Raw genomic sequence first — 22945 nt, 5'->3', positions numbered from 1 at the left:
CGACGGCGGGGGAGGGGCCTCCGCCGGCCGCTTCTGGCAAGTGCTAGAGCCACGGAGCACAAAATCGGAAGTTTTAGGAGTGGGCTCTGCTGAGGGACGTCGCTCCAGCGGCTAAGCAGGGGGTGGAACCCTCGCGGGACAGTGTGGTCTCAGGACCCTTGGGGTCACAGAAAGACCGGGGGTGCCTGAGTGCGCCAGAGCTCCCAGGGATCGGAGCGGGAAAGCCGGCTGCAGAGACGGAGCCGAGGCGCGGGCTCTCAGCTCGGGGTTGCCATAAACTGTGATCCGCGGCCCAGTCGGGCCACTGCTCCTCCAGCAGGGACCCAACAAGCGGCAGATCCGAGGAGACTCCCCTTCCTCCCCCGGGGAGGAGCGGCGCAGGAGCGCACCGCAGGGATCTGCTGGGTTTGGAGATTCCACATGGGGTCGGGTGCCAGAGATAGAAACGCTCGATCACAGGCCAGGTGAGCACGGAGTGCGGCCGGAGACCGGGGAGATGGGAGTGACTGCTTTTTCTCTGGGGGCGCACTGAGGAGTGGAGCCCCAAGTTCTCAGCTCCTCCGGGCGGAGATTGGGAGGCCGCCATTTTCACTCTCATCCTCCAAAGCTGTACGGAGAGCTTGCAGAGAACAAAAGCTCCCGAGAGCAAACCCGAGCAGATTACTTAGCCTGGACCAGGCAAGAGCGGGGCAATTCCGCCTCCAGCAAAGACCTTTGGGAACCACGGCAACAGGCCCCTCCCCCAGAATATCAGCAAGAACCACCAGCCAAGACCAAGTTTACTGATCAATGAGAATGGCAGAAACCCAGCGCTAGGGGAATACTGCACATAGAATTCATGGCTTTTTTACCATGATTCTTTAGTCTTTCAGTTAATTTTTTTTAACTTTTTTTAAAATTTTTCTTTTTCCCTTTTTCAACCAACATCTTATCAATACCTTTTTTTAAAAAGATTTTTTATTTATTTATTTGAGAGAGAGAGAGAATGAGAGAGAGCATGGGGGGGAGGGTCAGAGGGAGAAGCAGACTCCCCGCTGAGCAGGGAGCCCGATGCGGGACTCGATCCCGGGACTCCAGGATCATGACCCAAGCCGAAGGCAATCGCTTAACCAACTGAGCCACCCAGGCGCCCATTATCAATACCTTTTTTAAAAAAACATTTTTATTTTTCATTTTTAGAGGCATATTCTATCCCTTCATAGTAGTTACCCTTATTTTTGGCATATATATATAAGTTGTTCTCTCTTTAAGGTTTTGAGATACAGTTTCTTCTAACAGATCAAAACATACCCTAAATCTCTAGTGTATGGCTTTGTTCTAGTCTCCTGCCTGATCACATTCTCTCCCCTTTTTTTCTTTCCTTTTTTTTTTTTAAATCCTCTTCTTTCTTTTTTCAAACAACTTATCAATTCCTTTTATAAAATTTTTTATAATTTTCATTTCTTTAAAGGTTTTATTTGTTTGACAGAGAGAGCACAAAGCAGGGGGAGTGGCAGGCAGAGGGAGAGGGAGAAGCAGGCTCCCCAACTGAGCGGGGAGCCTGATGCAGGGCTCGATCCCAGGACCCCGAGATCATGACCTGAGCCGAAGGCAGACGCTTAACCAACTGAGCCACCCAGGCGCCCCTATAATTTTCATCTTTACAGTCATATTCTATCCCTTCGTCGTATCAACCCTTATTTTTGTACATATATAAGTCTTTCTTTAAAATTTTGGGAGGCACTTTCTTCTAACAGATCAAAATATACCCAAAATCTAGTGTGTGGCACTGATCTATGCACCAGCCTGCTCTGTTTTTTTGGTTTTGTTCTGTTTTTGTTTTTATCTTTGACTTTTTCTTTTTTTTCTCTTTCTTCTTTCTTTCCCTTTCTTTTCCCCTGGTTTCAGGTCTTTTCTGATTTGTTTAGAGTATATTTTCTGGGGACGTTGTTAACGTGTTAGCATTTTGTTCTCTCATTCATCTGTTCTCCTCTGGACAAAATGACAAGATGGAAAAAAATCACCTCAACAAAAAGAACAAGAGATAGTACCGACTGCCAGGGACCTACTCAATACGGACATTAGTACGATGTCAGACCTAGAGTTCAGAATCATGATTTTAAAGATACCAGCTGTGCTTGAAAAAAAGCATGGAAGTTATTAGAGAAACGCTTTCTGGAAAAATAAAAGAACTAAAATCTAACCAAGTTGAAATCAAAAAGGCTGTTAATGAGGTGCAATCAAAAATGGGGGCACTAACTGCGAGGATAAATGAGGCAGAAGAGAGAATCAGCAATATAGAAGACCAAATGATGGAAAGTAAAGAAGCTGAGAAAAAGAGAGATAAACAACTACTGGATCTCGAGGGCAGAATTCGAGAGATAAGTGATATGATAAGACGAAACAACATTAGAATAATTGGGATCCCAGAAGAAAAAGAAAGAGAGAGAGGGGCAGAAGGTATAATGGAGCAAATTATAGCAGAGAACGTCCCTAATGTGGGGAAGGAAAGAGGCATCAAAATCCAGGAGGCACAGAGAACCCCTCTCAAAATCAATAAAAATAGGTCAACAACCCGACATCTAATAGGAAAACTTACGAGTCTCAGAGACAGAGAGAAAATCCTGAAAGCAGCTCGGGAGAACAGATATGTAACCTATAACGGTAGAAACAACAGACTGGCAACAGACCTATCCACAGAGACCTGGCAGGTCAGAAAGGACTGACATGATATATTCAGAGCACTAAATGAGAAAAATATGCAGCCAAGAACACTATATCCAGCTAGGCTGTCGTTGAAAATAGAAGGAGAGGTAAAAAGCTTCCAAGACACACAAAAACTAAAGGAATTTGCAAACATGAAACCAGCCCTCCAAGAAATATCGAAAGGGGTCCTCTAAGCAAAGAGAGAGCCTAAAAGCAGCGTAGACCAGAAAGGAACACAGACAATATACAGTAACAGTCACCTTACAGGCAATACAGTGGCACTAAATTCATATCTTTCAATAGTTACCCTGAATGTAAACGGGCTAAAGGCCCCAATCAAAAGACACAGGCTATCAGATTGTCTAAAAGAAACAAGACCTATCGATATGCTGTCTGCAAGAGACTCATTTTAGACCCAAAGACACCCCCAGATTGAAAGTGAGGGGGTGGAAAACCATTTACCATGCAAATGGGACACCAAAAGAAAGCTGGGGTGGCAATCCTTATATCAGACAAATTAGATTTTAAACCAAAGACTGTAATAAGAGATGAGGAAGGACACTATATCCTACTTAAAGGGTCTATCCAACAAGAAGATCTAACAATTATAATATCTATGCCCCTAACATGGGAGCAGCCAATTATATAAGGCAATTAATAACAAAAGCAAAGAAACACATTGACAACAATACAATAATAGTGGGGGACTTTAACACCCCCCTGACTGAAATGGACAGATCATCTAAGCAAAAGATCAACAAGGAAATAAAGACTTTAAATGACACACTGGACCAAATGGACTTCACAGAACTTCAGAACATTCCATCCCAAAGCAACGGATTACACATTCTTCTCTAGTGCCCATGGACCATTCTCCAGAAGAGATCACATCCTAGGTCACAAATCAGGTCTCAACCGGTACCAAAAGATTGGGATTATTCCCTGCATATTTTCAGACCACAATGCTTTGAAACTAGAACTCAATCACAAGAGGAAAGTTGGAAAGAACTCAAATACATGGAGGCTAAAGAGCATCCCACTAAATAATGAATGGCTCAACCAGGAAATTAAAGAAGAATTTAAAAAATTCATGGAAACAAATGAAAATGAAAACACAACAGTTCAAAATCTTTGGGATGCAACAAAGGCAATCCTAAGAGGAAAGTATATAGCAATACAAGCCTTTCTCAGGAAACAAGAAAGGTCTCAAATACACAACCTAACCCTACACCTAAAGGAGCTAGAGAAAAAACAGCAAATGAAGACTAAACCCAGCAGGAGAAGAGAAATAATCAAGATCAGAGCAGAAATCAATGAAATAGAAGCCAAAAGAACAGTAGAACAGATCAATGAAACTAGGAGCTGGTTCTTTGAAAAAATTAACAAGACTGATAAACCCCTAGCCAGACTTATCAAAAAGAAAAGAGAAAGGACCCAAATCAACAAAATCATGAATGAAAGAGGAGAGATCACAACCAACACCAAAGAAATACAAACAATTATAAGAACATATTATGAGCAACTCTATGCCGGCCAATTAGATAACCTGGAAGAAATGGATGCATTCCTAGAGATGTATCAACTACCAAAACTGAACCAGGAAGAAAGAGAAAACCTGAACAGACCTATAACCACTAAGGAAATTGAAGCAGTCATCAAAAATCTCCCAAAAAAAAGCCCAGGGCCAGATGGCTTCCGAGGGGAATTCTACCAAACATTTGAAGAATTAATACCCATTCTCCTGAAACTGTTCCAAAAAATAGAAATGGAAGGAAAACTTCCAAACTCGTTTTATGGGGCCACCATTACCTTGATCCCCAAACCAAAGACCCCATCAAAAAGGAGAATTACAGACCAATATCCTTGATGAACATGGATGCAAAAATTCTCACCAAAATACTAGCCAACAGGATCCATCAGTATATTAAAAGGATTATTCACCATGACCAAGTGTGATTTATCCCTAGGCTGCAAGGTTGGTTCAACATCCGCAAATTAATCAACGTGATACAATACATTAATAAAAGAAAGAACAAGAATCATATGATCCTCTCAATAGATGCAGAAAAAGCATTTGACAAAGTACAGCATTCTTTCTTGATCAAAACTCTTCACAGACTAGGGATAGGGGGTACATACCTCAATATCATAAAAGCCATGTATGAAAAACCCACAGCGAATATCATTCTCAATGGGAAAAACTGAGAGCTTTCCCCCTAAGGTCAGGAACGCGGCAGGGATCTCCACTATCAACAATGCTATTCAACATAGTATTAGAAGTCCTAGCCACAGCAATCAGACAACAAAAAGAAATCAAAGGCATCCAAATCGGCAAAGAAGTCAAACTCTCACTCTTTGCAGATAATATGATACTTTATGTGGAAAACCCAAAAGACTCCACCCCAAAACTGCTAGAACTCATACAGGAATTCAGTAATATGGCAGGATATAAAATCAATGCACAGAAATCAGTGGCATTCCTATACACCAACAACAAGACAGAAGAGAGAGAAATTAAGGAGTCGATCCCATTTACAATTGCACCCAAAACCAGAAGATACTTAGGAATAAATCTAACCAAAGAGGCAAAGGATAAACTAGGCAAACTATAAAATACTCATGAAAGAAATTGAGGAAGACACAAAGAAATGGAAAAACGTTCCATGCTCATGGATTGGAAGAACAAACATTGTGAAGATGTCAATGCTACCTAGAGCAATCTACACATTCAATGCAATCCCCACCAAAATACCATCCACTTTTTTCAAAGAAATGGAACAAATAATCCTAAAATTTGTATGGAACCAGAAAAGACCCCGAATAGCCAGAGGAATGTTGAAAAAGAAAAGAAAAGCTGGCGGCATCACAATTCCGAACTTCCAGCTCTATTACAAAGCTGTCATCATCAAGACACTATGGTACTGGCACAAAAACAGACACATACATCAATGGAACAGAATCGAGAGCCCAGAAATGGACCCTCAACTCTATGGTCAATTAATCTTTGACAAAGCAGGAAAGAATGTCCAATGGTAAAAAGACAGTCTCTTCAACAAATGGTGTTGGGAAAATTGGACAGCCACATGCAGAAGAATGAAACTGGACCATTTCCTTACACCACACACAAAAATAGACTCAAAATGGTTGAAAGACCTAAATGTGAGACAGAAGTCCATCAAAATCCTAAAGGAAAACACAGGCAGCAACCTCTTCGACCTCAGCCGCAGCAACTTCTTCCTAGAAACATTGCCAAAGGCAAGGGCAGCAAGGGCAAAAATGAACTATTGGGACCTTATCAAGATAAAAAGCTTTTGCACAGCAAAAGAAACAGTCAACAAAACCAAAAGACAACCGACAGAATGGGAGAAGATATTTGCAAATGACATATCAGATAAAGGGCTAGTACCCAAAATCTATAAAGAACTTATCAAACTCAATACCCAAAGAACAAATAATCCAATCAAGAAATGGGCAGAAGACATGAACAGACATTTTTCCAAAGAAGACATCCAAAGGGCCAACAGACACATGAAAAAGTGCTCAACATCGCTCGGCATCAGGGAAATCCAAATCAAAACCTCAATGAGATACCACCTCACACCCGTCAGAATGGCTAAAATTAACAAATCAGGAAACGACAGATGTTGGCGGGGATGCGGAGAAAGGGGGACCCTCCTACACTGTCGGTGGGAATGCAAGCTGGTGCAACCACTCTGGAAAACAGTATGGAGGTTCCTCAAACAGTTGAAATTAGAGCTACCATTTGATCCAGCAATTGCACTCCTGGGTATTTACCCCAAAGATACAAATGTAGGGATCCTAAGGGGTACGTGCACCCTGAAGTTTATAGAAGCAATGTCCACAACAGCCAAACTGTGGAAAGAGCCAAGATGTCCATCGACAGATGAATGGATAAAGAAGATTTGGTGTATATATACACAATGGAATATTATGCAGCCATCAAAAGGAATGAGATCTTGCCATTTGCAACACGTGGATGGAACTGGAGGGTGTTATGCTGAGTGAAATAAGTCAATCAGAGAAAGACATGTATCCTATGACCTCACTGATATGAGGAATTCTTAATCTCAGGAAACAAACTGAGGGTTGCTGGAGTGGTGGGGGGGTGGGAGGGATGGGGTGGCTGGGTGATAGACATTGGGGAGGGTATGTGCTATGGTGAGTGCTGTGAATTGTGCAAGACTGTTGAATCACAGATCTGTACCTCTGAAACAAATAATGCAATATATGTTAAGAAAAAAAAGAAGAAGATAGCAGGAGGGGAAGAACGAAGGGTGGGAAATCGGAGGGGGATATGAACCATGAGGGACGATGGACTCTGAGAAACAAACTGAGGGTTCTAGAGGGGAGGTGGGTGGGGAGATGTGTTAGCCTGGTGATGGGTATTAAAGAGGGCACGTTCTGCGTGGAGCACTGGGTGTTATGCACAAACAATGAATCATGGAACACTACATCACAAACTAATGATGTAATGTATGGTGATTAACATAACAATAAAAAAATTAGAAAAACTTTTGAATATTGCCAAACTTTTTGTGCATTAATTGATAGAGTCATGTGAGTGTTCTTTTGTAGACTGTTAATACAGATTACATGGACTTATTTTTCCATACTGAACCAGCCTTGATTTCCAAAGCTAATCTCTTCTTTGTTAGAATGTTATTCTAACTGCAGGATTACATTTGCTAGTATTTTTGAGGGTTTTTGCATTTATGAACATGAGTTATTAGGTTGCAGTTTTTGGTTTGGGTTTGGTATTAAGGTAATGCAGGTCTCACCAAACGAGCTGGGACGAGCCTGTCCTCTCCCATTTTGTGAAAGACATTGTTCAGATATGGCCTTATTTCTTCCTGAAATGTGTTTGCAGATTTTGCCAATGAAATAATTTAGGCCTACAGATTTCTCTTCTGAAGGTTTTCAACTCTAAGTTCAATATCTTTATCAGTTATTTCATTATTCAGGTTATCTACTTCATTGTGAGTTAGTTGTGGAAGTTTGCAGTTTTCAAAAGAATCGATCTTTTTCATCTAAGTTTCTGAAGCTACGTATGGAGAGAGAGACAGAGGAGGAATAACAATGAACTCGAGATCAGGTCAGTGTACTTCAGACTCTGGTCCTCCTTCCCAACACTCCTGCTTCCATGTGCTTTCCAAGTCCTCAAACAGCGTCTCCCTGCACCCTGTCTTGGACCTGCGTGGAGCACTGGGTGTTATGCACAAACAACGAATCATGGAACACTGTATCTTGGATGTAGGGGATCTACAGCTGTTTTAACTGGGAGACAGGGTGGAGTGTGCTTACTCCATCTTACCTGGGACCAAAGCAAGGTCATTGCTATGTATGATTTTTTTTTTTAATGTATTTATTTGAGAGAGAGGCAGCGTGAGTGCACAGTAAGGAGGGGCAGAGGGAGAGAGAGTCTTAAGCAGACTCCGAGCTCAGCACGGAGCCCCACACGGGGTTCAATCTCACGACCCTGAGATCACAACCTGAGCCAAAACCAAGAGTTGGACACTTAACCAACTGTACCACCCAGACTCCCCACTATGTATGTTTTTTTAAAAAACTGGACTCATATTGTACATGTTTTGTGCTTTTTTCAAAAATACCACCAACCAATGTTTTTTCTCTAAGATTATTACAAGTTTAAGGTGTACAGCATGGTGATTTGGTTTATATATACTGTGAAATGATTACCACAATAGGTTTAGTTAATATCTATCACCTTATATTGACACATTAAAAAGATAAAAACTTCGCCATGTGATAAAACGTCTTAGATCTACGGCTGACCTTGGAACAAGCAGGGATTAGGGCACTGACTCTCCATGCAGTCGAAATCCACATATAACCTTTGACTCCCCAAAAACTTGATTACTAATAAGCTACTGGTGACCTAAAACCTTAATAAGAACATGAACAATCAACATGTATCTTATGTTATTTGTATTGTGTACTGTGTTCTTACGATAAAGTAAGCTAGAGAAAAGAAAATGTTAAAATCATAAAGGAAATACACTTACAGGACTGTCCTATACTTATCAAAAAAATCCCCCTTGTAAGTCCCATGTCCACATGGTTCAAACCCACGTTGCTCGAGGGTCAAGGGTGCTCTGGTAATGACGGGCCCATACATCTCACAGCAGGACGAGCTGTCGTCACCACACTGTACATGACGGGCCCAGTGCTCACCTGTCCGCACCGGAAGTCTACCCTGTGACCACAGTCCTCCCATTCTGCCCCCCACCCGCCCCACTAACCACAAATGTGATCCCTCTTCTAGGAGTGTGGTGGGTGAGTTTTGTGTTGCTGTCTTTAGATTCCACACATAAGTGAGATCATACCACATGTCCCTCCCTGTCTGACTTACTTCACTTAGCATAACGCCTTCAAGGTCCGTCCACGTCACAGACGGTGGGACATTATGGCCTCACGGCTGCCCTGTGCTAAACAGAAGTCAGCGCCAGGAGAAGCACCAGGTGGTTTCACTGAGCGCGACAGCCCCGGCTTTCCCTAAGATGTTCTGCTCACAAGAGCCCGAACCCAGTTCACACCCCCTCCCTGGAATCTGCACTTCCACGGCCATCCCGTGTGTCCCAGCGCCCCTTACCAGCAGGCAGGTCCCCATCCACTCGGATACCAGCACGTCCACCTTCTCCGGCAGCACCACATCCTCCACCTTCTGCTGGAACACGGTGATGATGTCGGCAAAGCCATTCTGCATGACCAGCTGCCCTGTGTGCTGGGCCATCTCGCTGGCCTCCACCGCATACACCTGCACATCACAGGACCGTCAGTGTGCATCCCACCCACAAAGCAGCCTGTCATCTGCTCTCCCGGGGCCTGTGGCTCCAGCCAAGTCAGAACCAGCCTCAGAGGAAACAGGGACAGAAGGAAGGGAGTGTGCTGGACAGCAGGGACAGCAGCTGGGCCACACTGTGCGACTTTCAACAGACGGAGGGAGCCCTGACAAGGGAGCTACCCCCAATCTTAACTCCACCTTCTGCCTAACACAGACAGGGGGCTGCTGGTGCAAAGAAGCTTCTGCATGCATGCTGGGCATCCATCGCAGTGGCCCTAATGGGTCAGACCCAGTGGCCCGGCTCCCATACACACAGCCACATACCCCGTCACTGACGCCGGAGGTTCCCAGCATGGGCCTGAGAACAATCCGACACTCGGGATACCAGTGGCTGAGGCAATTTCAAGCCCAGGTTGTCAGAGGAAGGTCCTGAGTGCTATGTCTTGGTTCTGACGGCATCTGAACGCCAGTGACCACTGTCCTGCAGTTTCCCTTATGAACTAGGAGTTTCATCCACCTGTGTCAGGGGCCATCATGACCCTTCAACTCTGCAGGCCCCACACATGTTTGAAGGGAAGAGGAAGAAGGACCCCAACGTGGGTCACAGAGAGTGGTCTGTTCTGTCCCTACCAGGTGGTCCCTGCTCGGTGCAGGGATAACACTTGGACAGTGATCTACACAAGTGGCCCAGCCCCAACACAGTGATACATGTGTTTCTCTAACTGAAATAAACATTTTATAAAAAATATCCCACCACATGCAACTCACTCAGATATTTTCTATTCTACTCTGTGCTGTTTGTGACTCATTAAGCGAGATCATGACCCCTGACAGGCTCAGGATGCAAGAACGCACTGCCCGTTTCACCGACATGATGCCTTTGCACACGGATGACACTTCACCAAGACTCAGCTCAAAGCTGCTGAAGGGGCAGCTGTGTCTTACTCACGGCTTTGGGCTGTGCATAATGTGCACAAAAGAGGCTGATAATCCCAGTTCCACAGCCAACGTCCAGAATCACTTTATCTTTCAGGGATTCTTTATTCTGCAGGATAACGTTGTGGTATTTAGTGGTTCGTGGCTGGTCTGCCAACATTTCCAAGTGAAGTTTCTAGAGGAAATGCACATTAGGAATCATTGCTTATAATCTGAGCTGTGCTGAGCTCTGGTTTAAAAAGGAAGATCAGAGAGTGAGCTAACCCCCTTGATCCCACCATACCACGCCTAAAAGCATGAGCACCAAAGAGAAAAAGACACAAAAATCGAAAGACCTAAATATGCCAGTAGATAAAAATACAACAGTGAAGGAATGAAATGGAAGTTTCCGGAATCCTTCCAGTTCAGTGTGATCCTGCCTATAACTTCTCCCTGCACCTCCCCAAGAGCCAGATGAGCAGAGAGGCAGGGGGGGACCACTCGGGAGGTGGCGCAGACATTGCCCTCCTGACCACTGTTCCCACCTGAGACAGGAGCAACCACCAAATTCCCCATCAGGTACAACTTGGCCAAGTATCCACCAAGTGAGAATGTGGACAAGCCACCAGGAGAGATGCTAGAGGAGGCACACAGACCCCACATGGAACTATAGCTCTGGGGGGACGTGACAACCCCGCTGACCCTCAGGGGGTGAGCTCAAGGCCCCCAGCCATGTCCAGAGGGAGGAAAACACATGAAACCCCAGATAACGTAACACCCCATGGGAATCATGCTACTCCCCAGAGAAACAGAGAAAGGCTCCTCCAAATGGTTCCTGAAACCACAGGTGGAAGTCAGAGCCCAGAAGGGCTGCACCCAGAGCACTGTCCCCCACGCCCCAAGCCTCAGGTCTCAAGCTGCACAAAACCCAGTGTGCACACAGCGCAGCTGCGAGGTAGCCACTGAAGCTACCCAGACCAGGTCAGCACAGACAGGAAGTCTGCAAAGGGCCTTCACGAGCCCATCGTGGCTCCGCACAGAGACACTGAGCACTGAGAAACAAAGAGATTGAGGATCAGAGTGGACACAATCAGGACTCAGCCATCCCGCCTGGAGTAGTCCACCTAAATAGAAAGTCAGAACTACGGTGCTAAGCTGTATGGTGCTGACGTCAGGGGAAGAAAGTTGGGTGGTGTCATTATCATCACCCAAAATACACTTCAGATCAAAGAATATTCCCCGCAACAAAGAGGGTGAGGTCATAGTGACACCAGAGTCACTTCAGCTAAAGGACATAATTCTAAATAGTTTTGAACCGAGTAACAAAGCTTCAAAATATACAAAGCAAAAAGCAAAAGAAATGCAACAAGAAATAGACAAATTCACAATTATGGTCAGAGACTCCAACACCCTTCTCTCAGTAACTGATAGAGAAGTAGAAAAAAAATCAGTAAGGACATAGACTTGAACAATACTATCAAAACCAACTTAATCTGATATTTATAGAACACTGCACCCAACCACTTATAATAATAATACACAAAAGAATATTTAGGAATAGGAATAGATTTAACAAGAAAGATACAGCACCCTATATGGTCAAAAACAAGGCTGAAGAAATGGGGACAGTCAGTGTGATGTTACCATCATGTCACTTCTCCCTAAATTAATGGAGACTTTCCATGCAATACCAATTAAAATGCCAGCCAATCTGGCATGGGGAAAGGTGAATAGCAAACGATAATAAAATTAGCTTCAAAAAATTAAACAGACCGGCCTAGCCATCAAAGTACTAAAAAGTAGGAGGACTGCTAGAGGCCCAGCTCTCCCAGATGTTTAAAATCTTCAATAATGAAAAGCATCTGGAATGACAGAAGAAAAGAACAGATCAATGAAACAGAGATTACAGAACTAGACCATAGAAATTTAACATACAACAAACGTGCATTTCAAGTAATCAGGAAAAGGAGGCTCACTGAATAACTGATGCTGGAACAGCTGGGTATTTGTGGGGAAATTAAGTTGTAATTTTACCTTATTCTTTACAACTAGTAAACTCCAGACTGATTTAAATATTTCATTGTTAAAAATGGGGTCACAAAAGTACTAAAAGAAAGTGTAGACATTTATAATCTTGGAGAGAAAAAGGTCTTCAAGGTAGGACACAAAACCCAGAAGTCACAAAGACAAAAAGGACAAATTAGACCACAGAAAGGTAAAACGTTCCATGGGAAAAAAGAGAGGCGAGTGGTTAAGTGTAATATGTACCATAAGCACAGGCTAACTTGCTGATTTAACATATAAATTGAGAGAAATAAAAAGAAAAATGAGCAAATTATACGAAAGTTTACCAAAAAAAGAAGAAAAAGAAAAGGCCAACAAAATATAGATGACCAATCTGACTTTAAAAAATGGAAATCAAAATTAAGAGACACCACATTTCACCTTTAAGATGAGAAATCTTTGGTTTTGGAGATGTGCGGTTGTGAAATGAGCACTCACCTACATTGGTGGCGTACAGTCAGCCAATCTTTCTGCAGACTGGCAGAATTGGCAAGACCCACCAAAGTAAAAAAAACACATACACACACCCTACACATTTATCCAACAGAAAGTCTAGCAGAAGTTTAAAGATTCCTGTAAGAGGGAACCCATTACAGCACGGCTTGTTGCGGGGCAACATAGCAAAAAGCTGTTAAATAAGCAAATCACCAATAGGGTCCTTTTAAAATCAACAAAATACTCTTTCTTAATAGTTTGAAAGCTCTAATCATGAACATACATCAGGGGCTTTTCATTTACTGTAACATGTCTAACTGTGAAACAGGACATGCCTACCTAAAAAGTGCTTACAGTTTGTCAATATAGTTGTATAGCAAGCACTCGTGCAACCACACCAGAACACTCGCCAGCACCCAAACCTTCCCACCCCAGCCTCACGGATAGGGAAGCCAGAAAAGAAAACCTCCCTTAAAATGGACAGGGGATGCCCCGGGGTGGGCAGGCTCAGCACTAGCACTCCCCCGTGGCAGACTCCAGAGGAAGCAGCCTACTTTACTAACCCAGCAGGAGGAAGATTTTCTCCCGGCCTAGCAACAGCCCAGCCAATGAGAAACTGCCACACTCAGCCAATGAGAAGCCGCCGCCCCCCTCCAAAGGGCTTCCGTTCCACACAGCCCCGCCCACTCCCGCCTCCTCTATAAAGAGCCTCCTGGCCTCGGTTCTCCAGACTGGCCCGTGGTGCCCCACAGGGCGCTTGTCTTCGGTTGCAGTTCCTCTGCTCTTCCTGAATAAGCACGTTTTGCTGGCATGACAGTTATTTAATTTTTAAGGTTGACACCATCACAGACCCCCTGGTAACAGGAACCACCATCCTGATTCTCGGAGGAACCAGCTCCCTGATCACCTGCCTCATAAACAACATCTTTTAACACTGCTTTTTAACTTGATATAACTGAACCAAAAGTTACTCTTTGATGTCTTGCTTATTTCACTCAACATTATGTCTGCAACGTTTATTCTGCATGCATCTATTTTTATCTAGCTTTAAAATATAAACAGGGGCTGTCTGGACCATAAGGTTATAGGTCTTCATTCAAATTGGGTAAAAAAAAAAACAAAAAACTAACAAGCTAGTTATTTAGAGGTATTATTTTTGACTTGTGTAACGTTTTTGTACTTAAGATAAAATGTTACTATTTTAAATGCTGAGAAAAGTTCATAATCCCATTGCTCAGATAACATCTCTAAACCACCATGTGCCAATCCAGCCCACCACCTGCTTTTGTAGGGCCTGCAAGCAAAGAACGGCTTTTACAGTTTTTAATCGTTTTTTTTTTTTAATCAAAAGAACATGCCATGCTCATTTTTTTATGGTTTTATGGCCGCTCTTGCACTACACTGGCAGAGATGAGTAGCCACACGGCCTGTTGAGCCAAAGAAAAAGTCTGCAAACCCTGCTCTAAACCATGAAGAGAGGCAGCCCAGCTGAAGCTAACTTTAACCAGAGACAAGGAACCACCGCCTCAGGGGTTCCAGCAGTACCAGGGTTCCGTAGCTGCCGAAGTACTCCTCATCCTGCCAAGTGTCTTCAGGGTCACCCTCCTCCAGGCGCTTCCCAAGGTGGTTCGCAGGTATGTACCCACAGCAGCCTGCTCGCTCGCCCCACCACCAATCAGCAGTTGTCTGTCTCAGGATGAGAATTTTTTCTCCTCTCAAAAAGCTGAGCTGGAAAAAAACATACACAGAAGTCAAAATTCAAGAAAAACCTGTAGTTGGTATTTCAACTGTGGCTCAGTGATAGATCCCCCATCATTGGGGCCCAAATCACAGCTATTTCAAAAAGGACTCAATGGGTAATTATACAATTTCTGAAAATGATACCAAGACTTAGAGACTTTTGTGGAACATCTACATGAAAGAAAAGCACAGCTTAACTGATATTTTTTAAAGGGAAGAGTAAACATGTTTGAATGGCTTAAGGCAGAATTTCTCTACAGCCTCTTCACTGTAACTCAGTTATGTGATAGCTGATTCATTTACTGGAGTAGAAAAAGCTACATTCAAGTCAATGTTTTTTTCAAGATTTATTTATTTGAGAGAGAGAGTGTGAGTGGGAGGGAAGGGCAGGGGGGGAGGGAGAGAGAACCTCCAGCAGACTCTCCACTGAGCACTGAGCACAGAGCCTAATGCGGGACTTGATTTCACAACCCTGAGATCATGACCTGAGCTGAAATCAAGAGGCAGATGCTTCACCATCTGAGCCACCCAGGCACCCCTCAAGCCAACACTTTTATTTTATAGCCTTATTTTTCATTAACTAGACTAGGTTCTAAGTCAAGGTTTCCTAAAAGAAACTGGAGCAGGTGCTTCCTTCCCTCATTCCTTACCCACGTATCTTTCACCTCAGGCTTGGCATCACAATTTGTTAGGCTGGGAAGAGAAGGGTCCCTCACAGGTCTCATCTGGCTCTAAACATCTGAGTACTTCTTAACTTTGGTATGACTTCTTCAAAATTTCTATCTAATTCTGTCATTTAGCATGACATTTAGCCGAATCCGTAAAACACGGACCCAAGGCCCACGGCCCCTGCATGTGAGCAAGTGCGTAGGGTTACCTGCGTCTGGTCAGTGGCAGAATAGTCTGCAATGGCCACAAACTCTTCCGGGTGCACACCCTCCTGGAGATGCTCCTGGTCACCACACTCCACATGATCTTCTCCCTCCTGCTCAAAGCCAAGGAAAGAACAGGGGATGACTATGGGGCTTCTTTCCCTCTCTGTCCATCCTAATAACCAAAGGCTGCAGGTTATTAGGATGGTTTCAAATGAAGATTCATGTGACCAGGTTTAATCATACAGTTTGGGTCATCTTCACTAGCAGGATCGAGGGATCTCACCCTCACTCCACCTTTACTGTTTGTCTCTAGTACAAAATTATTTGCATCCTAAGATCATCAAATAAGAAAAGAGGCACTTTTAGTGTCTACTTGGTGACGGACCCTGATCACCAGCAACTCCTTCTGAAAGTTGTGACCAGCCCCAAGAGAAAGAAGACCTGTTTCTGGGCCTCACGCTCTTGGGACCTCGTCAGACCCAAGGACTGAGCTGGGCAGGCTCCTGGAAGGTGCTAGTGACTGGGCACGACCCTCATGGCCTGACCTGGACCACACTGCTGCTCACACAGGCTGCTCAGGACCCAGAAGGGGAGCCCGATCCCACACATTGCCCAGTCTACACTTTCCATCCAAATAGGCTTGTCTGGAAGATGTCCACTGGAGGTGGCAGAACCTCCAAACACATGTTCCAGTTCAATGAAGCAACCCCGTCCCAACATATACATTTTTAACAAAGTTTCCTAAATTTGAACATAATTCATGTTCTTTGGAAAATGTGTGAGGCACAAGTGTACACAGAGGAAAATTAAAACCATCCGTAATCTCGCCCACTGGTCAGAAATAATGATGGTTAACACATTAACATTTATATTTTTTCAGGCTTTATTTTTTTTTAAGATTTTATTTCTTCATTTGTCAGAGCAAGAGAGCACGAGCAGGGGGAGGGGCAGAGGGAGAAGCAGGCTCCCCGCTGAGCAAGGAGCCCGATGCGGGACTCAATCCCAGGACCCCGGGACCCTGACCTAAGCAGAAGGCAGACGCTTCACTGACTGAGCCACCCAGGTGTCCCTCTGGTTTATTTTTAAGATTTATTTATTTTGAGAGAGAGAAAGAGCACTCATGTGTGGGAGGAGGGGCAGAGAGAGAATTTCAAGCAGACTCCCTGCTGAGCACAGAGGCCAACGTGGGGTCGATCTCACGACCCTGAGATCATGACCTGAGCCGAAACGAAGAGTTGGATGCTCAACTGACTGAGCCACCGAGGCGTCCCCAGGCTTCTTTTAAAGTGTACATATAGCGTGTGCATCAGGGTGTTTATTGGGATCATGAAATTCTGCCTTGTGATATGTTTCCCACTTATTAAATTCTTTTTTTATTAAGTTCAATTAGCCAACATAGAGTACATCATTAGTTTTTGCTGTAGTGTTCAATGATTCATTAGTTGTGTATAACACCCACTTATTAAATTCTGACCATTTTTCCTCTTTATTAAATTACTTCTAAATACTACATGGCTAACATCTGATAGTGTTCCATTCTATGAATCGTAACTTATTTATCCAATCTCCTAGTTTTGTTCCCTTAAACTGTCCCAGTCTATACAATTACAAATTATGTTAAGACGAACTTTCTTACACATATGTCATTTTGTCTATCCATTACAATTTTCTTAGGATAAATTCCTGAATGGGAAAATGGCAGATTAAGACACCGTGTACTTTTATAACTTTTAACGTCATCACCAAATGCTCTCCAGAAAGATGGTTCCTCAGACCTACATGCGAATAATGGGAGTGATTTTCCCACACCCTGATCAACAGTGGGCATGCATCGTCACTCAAACCTCCGCCACTCTGAGGCAGAAACACTGTCTTTGTTAGTTCCATCTGTCTTTAGTCACTGGTGAGGCAGACACGTTTCTCAAGTATTTATCGCTCATCTTTCTTGTAGTTGCCCATTTGTGTCCTCTGCACATTTTCCTACTAGAGTAAGATGATTAGTTTTATGCAGTACCATCTTCTTTTCAGCTTGCCCTCCGTGCCCTGCCCCTGCTCCAGCCACATCTTCACCCTCTCACCAGCCCCTCGTCTTCACCTGGTGGATGCCTTTCCCGCCTTCTCCACACTCGAGTCACACACATGCACAGGTGTTCTTCAGATATAGTTTTTGGTGAAGGATGTCACAAACCCTTCTTTTTACATTGCTTTTTTTACTCACATAATAGCTTGTGAAAAACTCCCCAATTCTTAGAACTCTAACGTATAATTTTCAATGACTGTATAATATTCCACAGCAGGAATTCTTCCTGATTCTTCAGTCATTCTTGAGTAATGGACTTTCTCTTGGTGTCCCGTTTTCTACCACAATGCGGCCACAACATTTATACACATTTATCCTTATGTAATGACATTTTATTTCTATGAGATAGATCACCAGGGCTGAAAAATAAGCATGGTTTTCATTCACACATTTGCCAGATTCTTTCCATAAAGGGTGTAGCACTCCACACTTCACCAGCCAAGCTGAGAGTACCCTCTGATGAATACTCACCAGCAACAGGCATTATGATGGTCTTTAATTTTTGCCAGAGTGATAAGGTGTAGAGACACCAGAAAAGGTAAGTATGTGGGGAAACAAGACTATTTCTTATACTCTATAAGAAAGACTTTTAATAGTATAAGGAGATAACAATTTATTGTGGGGTTTACGACACATATAGAAGTAAAATATGATACATCAGTAGCCCAAATAGCACAAAACTGGGGGCTAGTAAATGGAACTAATTTGGAGGAGTCTTAATTGTGAAGTGGTCAAAAAAAAAAGACTGGGATATAGGTTAAAGATGCGTATCACAATTTCTTGGTAGCCGCTAAAATATTAGTGAAAGATACAGGTGAAAAGCCAACAGAGGAAATAATGTGGAATTATAAATAATATTTCATTAATCCAAAAGGAGGCAAGACTGGAGAAAGGTACCAAGAAGAAATAGAAAACAAACAGCAAGATGTTCAACTCAACCATATTAGTCACTATGTGAAATGTTAATGGACTAAATACTCCAATTAAAGAGGAGAAATTACCTGACAGTAAAAAAAAAAAAAAATGACACACCTACAGGCTCTTTACAAGAACATTTTAAATATAAGGTCTTAGATTCAAAATATAGGTGTATGTGTACCATGCAAGCTGGTACAGCTATATTAATATAAGACAAAACAGATGCAAGGCAAGAAATAGTACCATAGGTAAAAAGAGATTTCATAAAAATAAGTCAATTAGTCTAGAAAGTAAAAAGTATCCTAAACGTATGTGCCAAATAACAGATTCAAAATATATGAAGCAAAAAGTGATAGATTCAAAAGGAAATTAAAAAAAAAAGACAAATCCACAATCATAGTAGAAATCTCTTTGAAGATTTATTTATTTATTTTAGAGGCAGAGAGCAGGTGCCTGGGCGATTGCAGGGAGGGGCAGAGGGAGAGAATCCCAAGCAGACTCCCTGCTGCTGAGCACAGAGCCTGACAGGAGGCTCGATCCCATGACCCTGAGATCATGACCTGAGCCAAAACCAAGAGTCGGACACTTAACTGACTGAGCCACCCAGGCACACCCATAGTGGAAATTTTTGAAGCTCATCTCTCTCAATAATTATACAACAAATGGGCAATAAGTCATAAAGAACACAAATATTTGAACAATACTAATAACCCATTTGACCTTAATGACATTTATAGAAAACCACCAACCACAGAAAACATATTCTTTCAGGTGCATGTGGGACATTCACCAAAACAGTCCACCTGACTAGGTCACAAAGCAGGCCTGAATAAATTTCCAAAGACTGAAATTTTACAGAGTATATTTTCTGACCAAACATAATCAAACCAAAATTAAATAACAAAAAGATGAATAAAAATTCCTAAATGTCCAGAAATAGGTAGCACACTTCTGAATAGCCCAGAAATTTTCTAATTTCCATTGTGACATATTATAAAGTATTTTAACTGATCAACAATGAAAATACAATGTATTTAACTGTGTGAGGCACAGCAAACTGATGATCAGAGGAAAAGTTATGGCTTTAAAAACATATACTAGAGAAGAAAGGTTTAAGTCAGTGATGCAAACTTCCATCACAAGATGCTATAAAAAGAGAAAATTAAACCCAAACAGAGAATAAGAGAAATAAAGATAAAAGCAGAAATCAATAAAATAGAAAGCAGATAAACAAAGAGAAAGTCAACAAAGACAAAACCAGTTCTTTGAAAAGATAAAACTGATAAAACCCCTTAAAAGATAGATCAAGAGGAAAGGAGAAACAAAACACAAACTGTATCAGGAATCTCTTTTGTAATGATGGACACAATTAACAGGATAAACACAAATATTACTGAAATACTACCATGACTAACTCACAAGTAATTGAAAAAAGTAAAATAACAAGATACCACTTCTAACTTATCAGACTGAGCAAATTTTAAAAGTCTGATGTTCTCCTACCCTACGACCCAGCAACTGCACTACTAGGTATTTACCCCAAAGATACAAATGTAGTGATCCAAAGGGGCACCTGCACCCCAATGTTTATAGCAGCAATGTCCACAACAGCCAAACTACGGAAAGAGCCCAGATGTCCATCGACACATGAATGGATAAAGAAGATGTGGTTCATATAAACAATGGAATACATATACAGTGGAATATTACCATCAAAAAAGAATAAAATCTTACCATTTGCAACAAAGCGGATGGAACTAGAGGGTATTATGCTAAGTGTAATAAGTCAATCAGAGAAAGACAAATACCATATGATTTTACTCATATGTGGAATTTAAGAAACAAAACAGAGAAACAGAGGAGAAGGGAAGGAAGAGTAAAATAAAATAAAAACAGAGAGAGAGACAAACCGTAAGAGACTCTTAACCCTAGGGAACAAACTGAGGGTTGCTGGGGGGGCGGGGGGGTGGGGCAACTGGGTGACGGGCATTAAGGAGGGCACGTGATGGAATGAGCACTGGGTGTTGTATGCAACTGATGAATCACTGACCTCTACCCCTGAAACCAATAGTATAGTATATGTTAACTAAACTGAATTTACATACTTAGAAAAAAAAGAATCTGATGCTCTCAAGTGTTAGCAAGTACTCTGTGGGCTACTGGCAGACCCACAAACAGGAGAACAATTGCTCATTACCTAGTAAAACTGAAACTATGCCACCCTTCCACCCTGCAATGCCATTACTAGGTATACACCCCAGAGCACATTAGCTCAAGGAGACGTGTAGAAGAATATTCACTGTAGCACCATTTGAAACAGAGAAAAACTGGAAACATTAAGTGTCCAACAAAAGGGAAATAAATAAAATGTGGTGTACACCTACACTACAGCAGTAAGACTGCAACAGACCTGCACACAAAGGTGACGTCCATACAAGGAGCACACTGCAGAAGCGTCCTGTAGGACTGAACTAGTTCTACACACACATCAAGGGCAAACCCCCCAAAGCAACACTCGGAAAAGGCAAGTTGCAGATGACACAGAATATGATGCCACTTAGACAAATTTTAAAAGTGCACAAAACAATACCATATACTGTTCAAAGATGCCTATATTAGGTATAAAAGCATAAAGAATGGTGCAGAAGTACAAAGATCAATTCATAATTCACAGTAGTATTTGCCTGAGGAAACAGGAAGAAGAATGGGGCTGGGCTTAGGGAGCAAACTTTACCTATGGTTCCCTTCAGAATCTGTACACCTCTGTATATACATACACATTCTAAAGCAAATACTACAAAACGTTAACAAGTTGTCACTTCTCTGTGGTATGGACTTGATGTTTACATTATTCTGTAAATATGCCAATATGTTTTAAATTTCTCAAAAGAACAGGGCATCCACAGAATTTAAAAGTTTTATGATTAATTTCAAGAAACAGATTAGTGAAATGACCCAACTATGAATCAAATTCCTATGTATAAAAACTCAAATGAAATTACAACAACCACTGGAAGGACAGAGAAAAAAAGAAATGTTAACACTGACATCACAGATATGAAAATGTTTGATTTTTTAAAAAACGTTATTTGTTAGAGTTTTCATCTGCTTTTTAATTTTATATAATCAACATTCCTTGAAATTTAGCGTCATTTTTTTTTTAATAATAGCTTCAATGAAACTAGATGTGTGTGTCCCAGGCAGAAAAAAAGTATGAATAAGTCAATCATTTCTAATGTGTCCAGCCTGGGCCTTTATTAAACAACTAAAACAGTGTACGTGCTTCAGCAGTTCAGTACCAAAGGCAGAGTCAAGGCAGGCGTTTACAACCCAATTCAGAATGTCACGTGGAACCCTTACAAACACTGCATTTCTTCCACCTACGGGGCCCACGACTGGCGGCAGAACCATGCTCTCCGCAATGTCTGTGGTCCTTACACACACATTCTTACACACCAGAGCTGAAATTACCTGCAGTTCACCTCGGGGGCAGTCACCTGATGTTGCCATGGTTCTCTTAGGGTCTGCCGCATCGCTGCCACTTTTAATACTTCATTTTCCCCTCCATTTCTACTTTTAAAAAGAGAGACAGTGAGAAAATACTTTGTTACATTCGCTTCACTTCTACGGTCCCGGTAAAGATCCTATGTCAAATGGAAGTAAAACGGGTGTTTAAAGAACGAAATAGAAATCAAATTTATAAATACAATTCTTTATAGAAACAATGGAAAGCATTTAAAATTTGAGTCCTAATAGTATGTTTTCTTCACTAGTCTGCAAAGGTGCTGATCTTATTTACTGAATGAACACTGTGAGTTTCTGTTAGATTACTGGGTTGATTTAAAACAACAAATCAATGTCAAATCTTTTCTTAGAACCCTGATAGCTCCAACTGATTCACTCCAACTGAAATTCCCTGCTGTGAAAATAAAGGAAACCTCATTTGAAATGGAGTCAGGAGGCCAGCAGGGGGAGCGCTCACCCCCACACACCGCTTACAGACCCAACAGGAGAAAGCTCATTTTACCACCATAGCAGGAGGAAGATCTCCTACCCAGGCAACAGCCCAGCCAACGGGAGACCTGCACAGCCCGGCCAGAGAGACTGTCACACTGTCACAGCTGGCCACTGGGAGACCATCACAGCGTCACAGCCCGGCTAAAGGGAGCCTGTCACAGCATCACAGCCCGGCCAGAGAGGCTGTCACAGTGTCACAGACCGGCCAATAGGGACCATCACGGCCCAGCCAATGGGAGGCTGTCATAGCGTAACAGCCCGGCCAATGGGAGGCTGTCATAGCGTAACAGCCCGGCCAATGGGAGGCTGTCATAGCGTAACAGCCCGGCCAATGGGAGACTGTCATAGTGTCACAGCCCGGCCAATGGGAGACTGTCACAGCATCACAGCCCT

General features: G+C 42.7%; 1 protein-coding gene across 3 annotated transcripts in view; it reads right to left on the bottom strand.

Annotated features, from left to right (window-relative positions):
• The window catches only part of PRMT2 (protein arginine methyltransferase 2), a 35838-nt gene that overhangs the window by 10745 nt on the left and 2148 nt on the right, over positions 1-22945 (bottom strand). For 2 of the 3 annotated variants that reach the window (XM_073888919.1, XM_025863454.2), the window contains exons 2-6: positions 22007-22105; positions 15540-15647; positions 14468-14650; positions 10458-10619; positions 9317-9481 (exon numbers count right to left, since the gene is read on the bottom strand). In XM_073888919.1, the coding sequence (XP_073745020.1) occupies positions 9317-9481; positions 10458-10619; positions 14468-14650; positions 15540-15647; positions 22007-22045 (657 nt within the window). In that variant the 5' untranslated portion in view covers positions 22046-22105. Of the gene's footprint in view, positions 1-9316; positions 9482-10457; positions 10620-14467; positions 14651-15539; positions 15648-22006; positions 22109-22945 lie in introns of all 3 variants that reach the window. The other variant, XM_073888918.1, reaches the window with a different exon arrangement.

This window comes from Callorhinus ursinus, unplaced genomic scaffold, assembly GCF_003265705.2.
Source record: "Callorhinus ursinus isolate GAN/ISIS: 27379988/994484 unplaced genomic scaffold, GSC_fseal_2.0 scaffold98, whole genome shotgun sequence".
NCBI lineage: Eukaryota > Metazoa > Chordata > Mammalia > Carnivora > Otariidae > Callorhinus > Callorhinus ursinus.
Note: the sequence above shows the minus strand (reverse complement) of the source record. Positions and strands in the feature narration are given on the sequence as shown.